The 16,216-nt window shown below is 36.7% G+C and overlaps 1 protein-coding gene across 3 annotated transcripts in view; it reads right to left on the reverse strand.

Annotated features, from left to right (window-relative positions):
* Positions 1-16,216, reverse strand: part of AVL9 (AVL9 cell migration associated) — a 42,848-nt gene that overhangs the window by 15,677 nt on the left and 10,955 nt on the right. For all 3 annotated transcript variants that reach the window (XR_010069888.1, XM_063325530.1, XM_063325531.1), the window contains exons 2-8: positions 11,090-11,210; positions 8,757-8,842; positions 6,959-7,030; positions 6,138-6,227; positions 5,707-5,773; positions 4,992-5,032; positions 3,856-3,894 (exon numbers count right to left, since the gene is read on the reverse strand). Coding sequence is in view for 2 of the 3 variants with exons in the window: in XM_063325530.1 (XP_063181600.1) it covers positions 3,856-3,894; positions 4,992-5,032; positions 5,707-5,773; positions 6,138-6,227; positions 6,959-7,030; positions 8,757-8,842; positions 11,090-11,210 (516 nt within the window). In the remaining variant the exon portion in view is untranslated. The remainder of the gene's footprint in view (positions 1-3,855; positions 3,895-4,991; positions 5,033-5,706; positions 5,774-6,137; positions 6,228-6,958; positions 7,031-8,756; positions 8,843-11,089; positions 11,211-16,216) is intronic.

The following is a 16,216-nucleotide window of genomic DNA, read 5'->3' on the forward strand; positions in this document are numbered from 1 at the left end:
GTTCCTGGCACGCCACATAAATTCTTGTTCATTTGTAGTACTTTAAAAATCTCTGTTATAAATCAGAGGCCAAATAACCTCCATTCCAAAATTCTGACAAAAACCCATGCAAAAACATCTCTTCTAAGAAAATATATTAAAGATACGCAGATAAATGAAAAACAGGATAAATGCAACATGCATTTATTACAGGTATCTTCCTACGCTAAAAAAAAAAAAAAAAAAAAAGAAGATTTTGTTTGGAAGCAGAAGACATGACTGATAAAAACTTTGGTAAAGCACTTAAGGCATAACATGGGAAACCAGAATCTCCTTAATTAAATCAGAGAGACTGGGATTAGTAGATTACTTAGGAATTCAAAACGGGGGTGTCAAAGGCTAGCAATGAAAAAAGAAACACAAGGCAGACTGAATATTACTACTGGAGTTCCTCCGAGACAGGCTTTCAGGGGGGAGGAAAGGAAAAAACCCAAAACCCACCACAAAACTAAAAAACCCCCATGAAAGTCAACTTGTTTAACAATGCCATTTTTACATCCTCAAGCAGCACAATACCAGTAAAAAAAATACATGAGCATTACAAAGAATCAACAATGCAAAGGAATACAGAATGATCCAGCTTGATGGCTTTGCAGGCCAATTTAATAGGTATACGAAGAAATTAAAAGTGCAAGTTTGCGGGCTTAAGACTTAATAAAAGGCTTCTGCTGTAAGCTAGGAAGATACTTCAGAAGTGACTGATGAATAATAACTCATCTTCCACTTGTATTTACAAGTCTACAAGCTAGTAAATTGATGGAAGCAAGAGAAAGACCTACGCAGTCCTAACACATACCAAGCAATATTTAATGGTACTTCATCTAGAAATAGACTATGTATATTATCTTGCACAATTTTTCTTTTTTCTGTGTTCAAGAGAGGTGAACTCAAATTGCAACAGCCACAGAAAAAGCATGGTAAGAAGAAAAAGCAGCTCATCCAAGGAAAGTATTTCATCTGACTCCAATGGGAATAGTCTTCCTTTAAGATGCTGCTCTATAGTGCACAGATGAAAGATGCAGGATATAACAGCAAGGAACTACAACAGAAACCCTACGACAGCCATACAGATTTAGATTCTCAGATATCATGTATTCCTAGCCAAACTTATTTTTAAGCCTACAGAAATAATAAAATCTATAAAGAAGTACCTTGTTTTCAAGAAATCTATTTCAGTCTAGGGTTTTGTTTGGGTATATCGCTTACTTAGGCCAAGTACTTTTCTATATTTGTTCCATCAAGTCCCTCTGCCATCTTTCTGTCTACGTGGGTGCACACTTCCTTACCCCTCCCAACCATGCTATATGACCTACAACATTTACATCAGCAAATTGGGTGGTCCTGGCAGCAGAAAGTCAAATGATCACCATCTGGAAGTAGTTGTCCAGCTTAATAACAGCTGAGAGGTGGAAAAAAAAAGAATTCCTTTAGCCTGTGGAAAGGCATCAATCAAATTGCTGAGGATTAAAGGAAATCAGTCTGTGGCATTTTTCAGCTCAAGGAAAACGGACATTACTAGTGGCTTCTTGCATATTATATTTAAGTCTTTGAACATACAGATTCCCACAGTTATTCTGGAACCTTAACACCTGCCAGAAAACAGGCAGTGCCAGAAAACCAAAACTCTTCCTTTTGAAACTGTAAGTGTTGTCTTCCTGTTTGAGCTTAGCAAAAAACCAAAACAAAGCAACCTGCAGGTTTATTCAATAAGCAGCCAGTTATTTTTAAAACACTTTCATATGTTTGAGTCATATGAACATGCTTGGGAAATCCTCCCTCTCCCCTCTTCCTGTGCAATTACATCTTGTGGTTTGAGCAGCTTCAGAAAAGAACTGTGGCTCAGTATTTTGTTTATATATGCCTAAATGCTCAACTGACCTGATGAAATGCTATCATAAGTTTTTAAGCAGATCAGTAGAGATAATTTACAAAATCTGAACTGGTAAATATTTTTTCCACTTATGGTTTAAAAAAAATAACAGTCACTGTAGACTTTCAGAACGCATTAAATTATTTTTGGGAAAAGGCTTGCATGTCAAATCTTGATTACATAAATTTCTACATATGTACTCCTACTATGCCATAATCATATTTTCTCAAGTATACCTTTTGCATAGCCTTTAATATAGCACTCTTTAGCATATGGCTCTCTAATGCAGAAACTGCATTTATTCTCATCAATAAATACTTAGAACTGTCAAGGTATATCTAGCTTGCTGAATTAAGTGACAAATGCAAAAACTTTGCAGAAGCTGCTACTTCTATTTTTAAAAGCCATATTTACTGCCTCACAAAAGATACCTAGGTCTTTAATATAAACTTTAAAAAAAACCAACCGAAATCAAAGAGCCCGCAATTGTTTTGATATCTTATAGATTAAGTCCTACTGACTTTCCAGTTGCAGCTAAGAGGAAATTCTAATATTCCTTCTCAGCACTATGAAGAAGCTGGGTTTTAACACGGCAGGTTCACTGAAGAAAAAGTGACATTTGGGAAACTGAAACAAAACTTTAAACAAAAAATTTTTAAAAAAGCAAACAAAAAAATAATCCCTGCATAAACTTGTCTAGGAGCTGATACATAGTCATTTCACTGAAAGTTCTTGTTCCAGGGTACTAATATATACAGAGAAGAAAAACACACATATCTACTATTGCACATCTGCTTGTACATTTTGCATATTCCACTGAAGTTCTTCTGAGGCAGTTCATGGTTTAACCCCAGCAGGCAACTAGGACAACACAGCTATTCACTCATTCCCCTCCCCCGACCAGTAGGATAGTGAGAAGAGGAAAAAAAAAAAAAGAAAAAACCTCATGGGTTGAGATAAAGACAGTTTAATAGAACAATAACAGAAGAGGAAATAATAATAATGGTAAAACAATATCCAAAATGAGTGATGCAATGCAATTGTTTGCCACCTGGTGATTGATTGCCCAGACCGTCCCGAGCAGCAATCACAGATCCCTGTCTCCCGGCCAATCCCCATTTATATACGTAGTGTGATGTCTATGGATGGAATATTCCTTTGGCCAGCTTGTCCTGTCTACGCTCCCACTCAGCTTCTATGGGAAGCTGAAAAAAAATCCTTAATATATACAGTACCTAGCAAAAACTAAAACTGTATGTGTTATCAACATTTTTCTCGTACTAAATCCAAAACACAGCTACCGCTAGGAAAATTAACTCTATCCCAGATGAAACCATGACAAACAGTAAGGTAGCCCAAAGAAAACACCGAGTCTAGAATTCAACAGTTTTTACTAATTTATAACCTGAGTTCAGCCTGACCTAACAGATACGGCTCTTCACATTGTCTCCTGCAGGTGTCCATGCAATCCAGGTCCGAAGGATACTCCTAGCACTCATTTCCTTTGGTATGCCTAAAATCAGAAGTTCTACTTACTGAATCCCTGTAAAGCTGTACGCTCCCTTTTAGGTACAAGCATTTCCTATTGGTTCCTTCGCACGGGTACCTGTTCACATTATGTATATCCTTTCCTATCTGTTCTAATATGTTAAGTTTCTCTACTCACACTGAATCACATTTTATTTTGGCTGGGACAGCTATCAATAAGGTGGAGTGTGGACAGAAGTGGAGAAAAATTTATACGTCAGCACACAGCAGTTACTTTTAGCATAATTTCCCAATTTATACATGGATGCAAAGTTGTTGATATGACTTCAGATACTTTTATTTCAGTTGATTTTGATTTTACTTTGTTTTTCACTAGTATATTCTACATAACTTCATATGAAAAAATTTAACAATTGCATTTCTATTTCATTTACCTGCCTCAGCCTACAAAACATTACCTTTTTCTCTAGAAGAATCAATTTAAAAAGGATCAAGACCTGAAAAAACACAAAAAGCAAAACCATGGTGAGTTAACCAGTGCCATTTATCAAAAGTGCCATACAAGCATAATCTCTTATTCAAGATTTTGTGCTAATCACTGCATAACTCTCAAATGATCAAATACATTTGACCAGTGAAAAACAGTGTTCCAATACCCTTTCTCCACCTGAGCACTCATTTTAAAATAGCATTTGAAATGCACAAAGAAAAACCTTCACAAACAAGAATTGTGTAATTTGAATCATACAAAGCTTATCTGAAATAGCATGTTGTGTAATTCCAGAATTTTAAAAAACAGTAAACTGCATAAAAGAGGTCCTCCAAAGAAATATGAAAAAGAATTTGGCAAAATACTAAGAATAGCATTCATCTCACTAATTTTAGGCATCTACAGATGAGACATCTAGATCAGAAGTGGCTGTCCAGACTCTCTACAAAGAAAAAACACAGACGCTTCTGCGGCATGATTGGGAGACATCTGAAGTTAAACAAAAATGAAATCTACCTCCAAAATCTACTGAGCAGGCGCAAATACACTACAAAATCCAGATTCTCGAATTTTTTTCCTTGATGCTTCTCAGTTAATAAAAGATTCCAAATGCTATTTGTGCCTTAGCTATAGGATACACACTCAGTTTCAACAGTCATTAGGAAAAAGGAGGAGAGGTGCAAGTCCCCTCAGGTTCTAAGATGGCAGAAGCTGCAAAAATTACAAGATACAGGGAAAAATGCTCCAAGTTGCGACTTTAGCAATATTCCTCTATCTGACAAGAAGCAGGAAACAGAAACAAGACCATGACTGACATACTGTTTGCACTTTTGGATTGGACTCAAGAAATGTCACACAAACCTAGAAATCTCCAGGGAATCCATCGGACAGACAAAACTTCTCAGTCTAGAACATACTTTCATTCTAGTCATGTAGGCAGAAGGGGAAGGGAAATCAGGAGGCTGTAACCAGGAGTACTTGTGAAAAAGTCTTCTTATTCCTAGCTCACGTATATCTAGACATGTTTATTTTTCAGTTCCTCACAAAGCATTTTACTCCACAAAATAAGCACTGTACTTTATATATTCAGCAGAGAACGCCTACCTTGTGTCTAAAGTGAAGAACAAGATCCCTAGGAGAGAGACCTGAGACACCAAAAAGAGAGCAATTATTACAGTTTAGTAGCTAGTACAGATACTAATTTACTTCTTGTCACCACTTCTCAGGAGGAGGGAGACACCCATTATGCGTTCTATGTGAACCTGGTTGTTTCAATAGCAGAACTCATATCAAATTATGTCTTTTGAGCAGGAGAAAGAGTTAAATCTACAATGGAGACAATAATAATTTGAATAGTCACCCTCTGAGTTACTCCTGTTGGCTGCCACACAGCATTATGGAAACACCAAAGGAAATACTACACTGTGCATTCAGAAAACAGATGGAGGAGTCAGAATCAAATGGGAGATATTCCAAATAACAGGTAGATGAAAGCTTGAGCACTCCACACCTTGAAATAGTTCCATCTAAAAATTAAGAAGGTACTGTTTCCCAAAAGCAGCCAAGCAGTTGCTTGTCAGGCTCTTAGGTCAAGCGGTAACATGGTTTTCAACCTACAACTAACTCCTATTATGAAAGCAACACTACATTCATTTGACATTAATTTGAATCCAGTAATAAACGCATAACAGAATACTGTGCAGGCACACAGACCTCTGGTGCTTCATCTGTTAACACACATAAACAAATTAGCTCAGGAAGGGAATGTGTTGATTAGCGCAACATTATCTCTGATGCTTGTACAAAAAAAGTCACTTACCAAGATAAACTTGTGACCCTTCTAGCAAAGTACTGCCCAAGGAACTATTCATATGATCGTAAAGTTCCTGTAAGTTAGAACAAAGGCAAAAAACCCCAGAAGCTGTTAATGGCACATGGTCACACAAAATCTGGAATAAATTTTATTTCAAGGATTTCAAAGTCTTATTGCAGAAAGAAAGTAAAATTTTACTAATGGAGTCACTGGAGATACAGGCTGACAATCACGCTCATTCTTGTAGTTCATTACAAATCAGAAAGTTGACCCTCTGTAAGATGAGGGTAGTTCATTTAGTTCATGTTAAGTTATTACAAGAGCTGAATAACTGCATAACCTATGCAAATGGAATAGCTGAGCATTAATTAAAACCACTAAAGTCCATAGCCTTACACTGAAAGTTTTGTTTTGTGCGGCTATCACTTAAAAGTTACCTTTAGAATTGAAATTTGCGAGAAGTCTTTTTCTTCAAAATACGCATGTGTAATAAGTTGCAGCTTTGCCTGAAGTAACCCATACAAAGGCTTGGAAGAAAAACAAACACAAAAGCAAGTGAAGTAAACTTACTTAGTCACTCTCCCATTCTTATCTTGCAATATAGGCACATTATTACACACAGAATTCATGGAGGGGCACTCCTTAGTTGCTAACTCCTGTCCTCATTTTAAATGATAATTCTGTTTTCTTTATATATCCATGTACCATACCATCAATGAACATCTTTCTGGAAAACTTTCCTGCTTTGACACTGCTCGTGCAGCTCCAGCAAGAGTTATTTCTTCAGCTTTAAGCACAGAAAGAATTTCTGTTCCCTGCCTGGCGACCAGTAGCTTTTGCTAAATAGGTAGAAATAAAAGATGTTCTTTCAAAACAAGAGTACACTGTATGTGTGATTATCTTAAATTCTCTTTATAACTGTCAATAGCACTCTCTCCAATGGCCAAACCTCTCAATCCTACTATATGGAATAAAGTTAGTAGCACTTAAGAATGATCAAAAGTGCAAACAGATATCCTGGTACCTGACAACAGGCGGCCACTTTTACAATTACTGCTACAAGGAGATACCAATTCAAGGCCGTTAACTCAAATGCCATAGCCTTCCGATTCAATTTTACTTCAGTATTTTGTTGTCCTCTGCAATGATTTAAAGAGAGATGTTTGGAGCCAAAAGTTCCAAACAAGAATATGGAAAACAAATCATATGTTTAATATGTTATTTGAAAGTGTTTTGGGAGTTAAAGAAACATTCTTACCAGCTGACTGAGAACACAGACACTTTTCTGTACTGTTTCTCGGGTGATGTCTGCTTGCCGTACTTTTAATGCCTAAGAAACAGAAGTATTACAGTATTTTTATCCACACACAATTTGAAAAAGAATTCTTTCACAGGTCTAGCGGCCACTTACCACCCCCCAATTTAAACAAAATCCTAAAACTGACTGCCTTCAATGGTGGAATATCCAAACCATGTAACGGTATGCCCTTACCTAGTAAAAACGCTCATAACACTTATTTCAGAGTTGTGTTCTCATCTCACTGTGCCCAGCAAAGATCGAAATACAGCCGTGGAGAGGCAGAGGACTGTTTAAAAGACACTAGCATGAGAAAAAGGCAATAGCCCTGGAAAAGGCAACGGCATTTTAACTCATGGCAACGTAACGGAAGAGAAGCCACAACACACCACTCATTCTTCTGTAACGTCATCTGTGCAAATGGACCATGTTGAAAAGTCTTTGCCTAGAAATTGTTTGCTTTATACTTGAGGATTTTCTTTGAGCAACCCATAAAATAAAGGAGGTATCATCTGCAGAAATCAACTACATTCTCAGCCAGACCAAATGGTCCCACCGCATTTAACAGCAGACCTAGAAAGAAATACAGCCAAGTATTCATTAATTGTACAAAACAGCAAGTGTGCGGACCGCAGCCCACACATCAAGGGCAGATGGAAAGAGTGCTAGAGCTGTCATATGAAACACATTGTTTTATAGTCTACTTGTCCCAATGAGTTCATTTTAAACATCTATTTATCTTCTTAATTGGTTACTAAACAGCATAAACTGGAATCAAGAGCACAATAAAGCCAAGTTGTTGCATAGTTAAATAGAGCAAGACTCTAAATCACAGAATACAGTGAAGGCTGGCTGCAAAGATAATGAGTGAACTAAATCAACATGGATTTAGTTTAAAAGAAATGGAATTAAAATCTGCACATTTAAAATTTCTCCTATAGCATAAACAGGAACTTGAAATATAATCAAGGTATGATTAACACTAAAACAGAGTACATAACTTACATCTTCTGAACACAAGACTCATTTAAAACTCAAATGGCATTCCAGATTCTTGGCATTTCACTGGAAAAGGGAAGTAATTTTTAAAGGAATTTGTAATAACTTCTCAATTTTAAGTGCCCAGATCATACTATCGTTATTACTTTAGGAAAGTAGTAACTACTACTAGCAGATTCTAGTAGATAAGTATGTAATTTCCTCAGTGTGATCAGGTGCAGACTGTAGGTCTCATCAAATTTTCAGCTTTACTGCTAAAAGTTCAGTTCAGTAAGCAGCTACAATGAATGGGAAGATTCTGGTCTACTCTGCAAATGTACTTTTGGCAAAGGAGGTATGTGAAGAGAAACATTGCTACAATTGCATGGTCAGATCCCAGGAAATACTCTAAAATTCTTCATGGTCACACACTGGAGAAATTTCAACTTTTTCCACCCAAGAGGAAACATGACTTGGCTGCCTGACAGACTGTAAACATCACTTTGCTACTTGGTGCTGATACCTGTATTAGGTCTCAAGAACCAAAACATATTTTTCAATTGCCTTGAACATTTCAAAAGATCACAATATGCTTGCTGATGTAAGGGAAAGAAATAATTCTCAAGTTCTGTAGCTACCTACTGTGCACATTTTAATAGATTTTTAATGTAAGCTGATCACACAGTTTGACTGTTGGTGTAATGCAAGCCAGTGAATTTTAGAGTCATTAATGCATCGAGCCTATTATTTCATTAATATAATTCACAATTTGGAAAGTTACCTTCGCTTCAATCTGCCTATAGCAAGAGACGCCATATACTGTGGTTCGATCCCCACATCTCGGCGGCAGATGGAAAAAAACGGTATCTATGAAAAAGAAAAGACTGTTCCATAAGTCACTAACAAGAGCTCAGTATTTTTATTTTCAGCATTACTTATTTATAAAAGGTTTACTGCTGAAAATGCTGTTACACTTGTTTTCTGAGACTTTAGAAAAAAAAAAAAGGAGAAAAAAAGTCATCTATAAAGCTACTCCTGCACCCAAATTAGTTTCCAAATTGAAAGATGCTTTGTGGAAGAAGCTCCAGCTGTGCTGATATGGATACTCTGACAACAACCTCACGTTTAGCCTGACCAAGCTCCTATAAGCCCGCTGACAGGTTCTCAGAAGAAGCTTTCAACAGCAGAGAAGCACCACTGAAACCTACAGGCACGCTGCTTTCCGAATTCAGTATGGAAGAGCAAAGACAAGTGACTAGGAGGCAAAGTGTACAGTTGGAGTGTGTTGCCATTGGGGAAATGCAATGAAGACAGGGAAAAAAAAACCACCAAGGTGGTATACACAGTTGAAAGATTAGAGTAGCTGCTACCACTACCACAATAGATATCAATGCAGCAGCACCACTATACAAAGAAAAAGGATTTTGAATCCTAGTCTCACACAAAATAATTACTGTCTCTATGCAAGTGCGACATTAAAGAAAAAAATATCTATAAAGCATGACAAAAGAAAGGCTTTTATGGCTTGAGATACATACACACATACATATACACACAGTGTATACACACTCACTTGCTAATACTGCAAAAAAGTTGCTAAATCCTAAGTAAAGGAGAAGACACTATGACTGCATTTCAAAACATGAGTGAAATCTCTTTTGAAACCAACTACTAATTTTTTATTTGCTTTATAGTAACAAAATGCATATGGTATTGTCTCTTTTGTTCATTAAGTCCAACAGAAAGAGGGACTGTCTGTAAGAAGGCTTATTCCCTTGAACAAGTATATTTATATTATGGTGATCACCTAGGGTTTAGAAAGCCTTGAAGGCTATTTCCTGTACCAAGACATCCTCTTTGCAAAAATACAACTATCACTTTAGTGGGGAATTAGTCTAAAACTCAAAAATAGATATCTAATAAAGTTACAGTAAACGTAACATAACTATTATCTGAAACATATTTGCCTGTTTCAAGTTCATGTGTATTTTTGCCTGCAAAATCCAAGGATATACATCAGTTTTGTTACCAATTTTTTTTTTTTCCTTACCAAAAAAATACATATTGATAATCTTTTACTGCAGCAATGAAAATGCCTAAAGTTAAGCATTAATTGGGATGGTAATGAGCCAAGAGGGAACAGGTAAGTGCAGCTGCAAATGATTTTCCTGGCTTTGAATGCAGCCTACTGCTCGTTATGCATTTAACAACACAGAAATTGAATAAAAGTCATGCACAGTCAGAGAAACTCTTATTGCTGCTGGTAAGGGGATTATTTTGATATCACTTCCTTTGCTTCCAAATGAGGTCTCTGGAAGCTGGAGAATTAGGAAACTAAGTGCATCAAGTTAAAAAAAAAAATATCTTATTAAAGGGTTTCTGTGATTTTGCTCTTTTAAGTGACTTCCTTGTTTACTGCTGTTCAGAAAAAAAGATGAAACAACTGAACATGTATATAAATGTCACAATGATGAACTGAACTGCTGTCAAATAAACAAAGAAATAAATACAATACTACACACACAAAAATAACTGCAGTGAACTTGCTGGTAACTATGTGGCAAAGGATTCATTCTGTCTTCATTCTGCTGACAAATACACTAAAGCTCTTGTGCCTGCCCGTTACATTTCCAAAATATGTCATTTTACAGTCATTGAATGACTTGTATGTCATTCTAAGAATCTCTAAATTAGCGGAGGATAAAAAATAAAACCATAATGACTACATACATTACAAAACTGAATTTTGGAATTTAATTTTTCCCTTACCTCAAAACTGGATGAGGTTTTACTCAAGAGCTTTTTTCCCCTTCAAAGAACTTCTGAGAAAGCCAGTAGCCTTTTTTTTTTTTGTGCTAGGAGTACACACAAGTGATATGTAACCCTTAAGCTTTTATTGACATCTGACTTCTTCACGTAGAAGGTACACCTATATGATCTACTTTCATTTTGAACTCTGAAGCAGCATATCATTGCCAGTGTATTTTGCAGCTTAAACAAAAAGTACAGGAAGTCTAATAGTGAAAAAAATTGTTGATCAACTGTTTAGGTATCTGGATTTTTCTTTTGCCTGCAGCTGAAGTAGTACATACAACTTCCTCTCTTGTTTCTTACCTTCCTGATAGTTGTGAGCACCATCTGGTAACGCGAGAAATGGCAAGTATTTCCATTCCTCTGGTAAACTCTGGCTGTCATGTCCTTCTCCACGTTTTAGGGGAGGATAGGAAAATTCCACCTAAACAAACAAATAAACATAGAGGGGAGGCAAAGAGAGAATATATTACTGTTACCAAACAAGCAGGCCTCTGTGCTTCAGCCTAGCATCTTTTCTTTAACAATGGCATGAAACAAAGCTTTTCTTCCTACTAGCATTCCTTGTCTCGTCCTCCAAAGCACCCATAGACTGACTCACGTGTGGTCTAACTGATAGGCCCTGGGCAGATTTGGCTTCTACAGTGCTTCCATCCAGCCTAGTACCTTTTCCTCAAGAGAAATATGAAGCAGATGTTCAACCAGAATACATCGCTCAGCAGCCAAATACCTTCTCCCCTGTATGCACGTAGCCAGCAGCCCATTGACCCCTGCTGACACTGCAGGTGCAGCATCCTGAAATCAGATTTGGCTTCTCAGCCCCTCAAGTGCTCATGACTAGGTAACACTCTAACACATGCAAGCCTCTATTTTACCCTAATCGGTGCTGAATAATCTCAGAAACTGTACTAACAGCAAAATACTGCTTTTAAATATTTTTATGCCCTTGACTGCAATGCGTGCTACACACTGGCCTAAGGTACCTCCTTTTCCTTCCCCCAAGAAATCCTGCCTTTCAATTTCACCATTCATTTATTTGCCATTTACCTCTTCTTCCTAGTAATAGGGACAACCTTTCTACTCCTTACACTGCACTACAAGTCTACCACAGATCTTCATAACGAGCATCTTCACAGTACTGTCTTTTCATATTCTTTTCCTGTGGAGACACCTCTGGGTTTCCAGCACTTTCACCAACTCTTTTTTCCAAACGTGCATTTTTTTAAGTTACTGAAAAAAATCTAAACACAAATTTTTAGCAAAAGAAATTGTTTAAAGATACTGCAACTTCTCTTGAAGGACATATAACAATAAACTAGCAAGCTGTAAAATGTATACATGGAAATTTTCCATGTATGTGTACATGGAAAATAAAAAAGCATGACGAAGCAAGCATACAGAAAATCTTAACATTTGATGGACGATTAAATATAAATGCTGTAAAGAATGAGAGTACTAAAGAAGAAATAGGAAATAAATCAAGAAAAGTGAAATTCTTCACCTTAACACATGGTGTCACTCTTTCTACAACTGTTGCCAACTTGGAAAAAAGCATGAAGGACAAGAAAACCCCAAGAGGAATCAGACTTGCTACTTCCTTGATACAAATCCTGTATCAAGTATTCTTATTCCTCGCATTATAAAAGAGATCTTGAAAATATCCACACACAAAAAAATAAAGGTCTGGTGAACGACCGAAGTCCTGAGCTAAAGGTAAGTAACCCACAAAGAATAATTAAGAGGGTGGAAAAAGAGACACACAACGGAAAAAGGATTAATTTTGTCAGGAGGAGGAGGGAATGCAGATGTTGACTTGTAGTTAGTTACTAGGAATCCATACAGCCTTTTAAACAAAACACAGCATTAAGCAAAACAGAAGAGCATCCGACCGCCAAAGGAGACAAACACTGGAACTGGCATCCATACAAGGAGCTGAGAAACTGCCTGCCATTTAGTACACACATAAATCCTGAGAGTTCCCTGCTATCCTTTTCAAACCACAGATTATTAAAAAAAAAAAAAGTTAGAAGCTTCATGTAAATATTTGCAACACAGAAGAGGACTGTACCATAAAATTCAATGCTGTCCAGATTCAAACTGTCTGGCTCAAAAAACTGTTTACACAACTATTACTGGATTCTTGCAGGAGGAGTAACCTTAGCAATAAATAAAGCACAGTTCCTAAGTTTTAAAACATAGATACTGACAGAGAGCCTCTACACAAATGTCCTGAATCAGGTGTTTTAGTTCATGGCATGGCCAATAGAGAGGGGTTCGATTCACCCTCTGCAGGAGCTTCATTCCATCGAATACAGAGGAAACCCTGGGTCCCTTGTATTTCAGTGACTACCTTCAAATCATCATTCCTGACAGGGAAATACTGTAATTGAGGATATAAGACATCGTTGTTTCCAAGCACAGAATTACATTCCAACCAAAATAATGAATTAGAAGATATATTTAAAGCAAAAAAGGGTAGGACAATTCAAGCTATATGAAAAACATGTATTCATTAAGGAATACTCCTTTTTCAAGTCCAGAATAAAGCTAAGACATCTGGCTCCTGTATTCTTTTGACAGTGTGAAATTTGCTGAAGAACTACTTTGTTCCAGCTCACAATATGCTGTCAACACCTCAGCTGCAATCAGATACTCCCAGCAACAGGGATTTCTGCAGGCTCTGACTGTTCCAAATTCAACAAACTGAACAGGCGTTAGTGACACTGATGATAATCTTGTTTTGTATTAGTCTGCTTCTTTCAAAAATACATGTTCTAATATAGAGAGTATAAGTAAGAGAAAAATCACAATAACTCAGATAAAGCTAAATTAAGATTGCTTAAGTGACCTTAAATCATCTGTTTTACATATATACTTCATGATAGACCTGATTTACATTATGACATATTATTTCTCCCCCTCCCCAAGAGGATCCGTGTAGGAAGTTTCTGAGGAGAAATCACATTTGTGTAGTTTAACAGATTGCTGCTTGCAGAAGTACCGTCTCATATTGCAGAAACTGAAAGGGTAGAAGCAACAAGAAAATCAGGAAAAAGAAAAAGGATAATCCAACGGCAAAGACAGCATGCAATGCCCTGGAGAGCTTCCTCCTAACTCTCCTCTGACTTAAGAGTTCCCAGTGATTTAATTTCAAAGAGTTAAGTCAAAACTTTTTCACAAGTACTCACTGCAGGTGGGATTCATGTCATCTGACTAGATATCATAAAGAATCACTGAGCCAGTTTTCCTAAGCATTCTGCATAGTCAGAGAAAACAGACACCTGCAGAGATGATTCATCCGATCTGTTTCTTTCCATCGTCTCTGAAGAGCACTAGCTTAAACTTCTAAGTCTAACTTGCAGATGACTGAATTAATGCAGATGAAACTCACCCTAACTGTTCCTCATCTTCTAGACATCCTGCTTGATTTCTGCAGCTCAGTTTGCAGACTTGCATCAGTTGCAGTTAGGAATCCTTTGCATAGAAAAAACATCATTTCAAAACCAAAGTATTATAAGAACATTGAGTAGCCTTTGGGAAAAAAAAAAAGCCAAAACCCCACAGTTCTTGAAAATCTTGAAGCTGAGCAGTGCACATGTACAAATGTGATAATAATGGGGTAGAGAGAATTTCAGTTCAATCACTTCCAAGTATTTCAACATCTGGAGCCTCAGTAAAATTCTTCTCTCAGCCTGTGTGTGTAATATGTACAGTATAGTGTTCCTAGTTAAGGCAACTTAAAAAAAAAAGTTATTTTTTTCTCATCTTCCACTTTAAACCCAAGACCGACCATGACATGAGGACACGACTGCAAGAGACCTGTCTCACGTCTCTTTTTTTTTTTTCCCTTTCTTTTTTTCCCCTCCCTCTTCACAGAATGAAGAAAGAGGAGCTCATTTTTTATTTAAATACAATGGATTTTTACCAAAATCCATACATATATGCATGTGCATGCATAAACATGCACTTCAATTTCCCTGTTTGCCATTAACACATATATGCATTACAAAAAATGCCTGCAAATATGAGAAATAAAGTCTATTAATAAAGCTCTGTAGTCAACAGGAACAACAAAAAAATACATGCAAGTTTTCACAGCTGACTGTTGGAGCATATTTTACAGTTTTTTGTCTCCTCAAGTGAATTAAGAAAAGACTCCTCGATAAAATGAAATTCAAATTCAAAGCTGAACTCCTCAGAGACTTCTGAATAAACTACATAAAACATGAATTAGAATCTCCACTAATTTCTTACTCTTCCAAGTGTCAGGTATCTTCACTACAGCTGGAAATATTATGCCTGTCAAGAGGTTTTGACAGCAATGCTTTCTGCCTGTTCAGATTGTCTTGTTCTGTAAGCAGATAGCTCTTGATGAATTTCAGAACTAAAATCAATACAGAATATTGTGTTATGATTTAGTGGAGAAATAAGTAACTGTGCTCTTCACTACACAAAGTATTTCAACTCTTGTGGATTATCAAGTGAAAATAAAATATAATTTTAAAAAATTCCCTAAAATGAAGTACAACTGAATTTCTGTAAGTGACATTTTTATTTTTCTGCAATTCTGCTGCATTAACTAACCCTTTATATGCAGTTTGTACTGAATCTTGCAGTTTGGATGCAAAGCACCTACTGGTACACAGTCCTATCTTGTTTGTGGAATGAAAAAAAAAGTCCAAGCAATCTGTTTTGGTTCTTTGTCTTTAAAGGGACTTCCTAGCCAGAATAAATTTACTAGACATTCATTAACTCACAGTAAGAAAAAATGAGTGCAGGCAAGGAAAAATGTACTTCAGTTCCTACATTTAGGAGCTAACTAAATGATAGTATTTCTTTAAGAAACGCATTGATACTGTCTTCTACTAAATTACAAGCACACAATCAGGAGAGAGTTTAAAAAAAGACATTGATAAAAATTTCCAAAATATATGTGCATGTCCACCTAAACTATCACACTCAAACATTAAACGGGTAGTTGGCATTAATTTTTGGTGAACTTCATACACAGGTAAGGTTGTTTGTGAAGAGTGTTATCTGTGAAAAGTGTTAAGTGTTTGCAATCACGGCAAGAGTAAGATCCTCAGTGAACACTAAACAGCGATAACTTAAAATATGCTGGCAAATCAGTATAAACTCCCCATCCTGCCTGCTCCATCTACTGTCACATCTTTGAACTACTCCATGTACAAGTTAACCCCTCTTACTCAGCACAGTCACAATATAAGCTCCCCTTTTTAACACGGGTATTTTGGAATGTTTCTCTTCAGACTAGAAACGAAAAAAATTCTGGAGCCAAATAAGTTTTTCCATTGGTTCAATGGAGAGAAGACTTAATCTCAAATCTCTACAAAAAATCTGAAATATTTAGAGTGACTACTATGTTAAAGACAAGGATGCCTTCAGTAAGTTGCGGGATATAACATACAG

This window comes from Chroicocephalus ridibundus, chromosome 2, assembly GCF_963924245.1.
Source record: "Chroicocephalus ridibundus chromosome 2, bChrRid1.1, whole genome shotgun sequence".
Classification (NCBI taxonomy): Eukaryota; Metazoa; Chordata; class Aves; order Charadriiformes; family Laridae; genus Chroicocephalus; species Chroicocephalus ridibundus.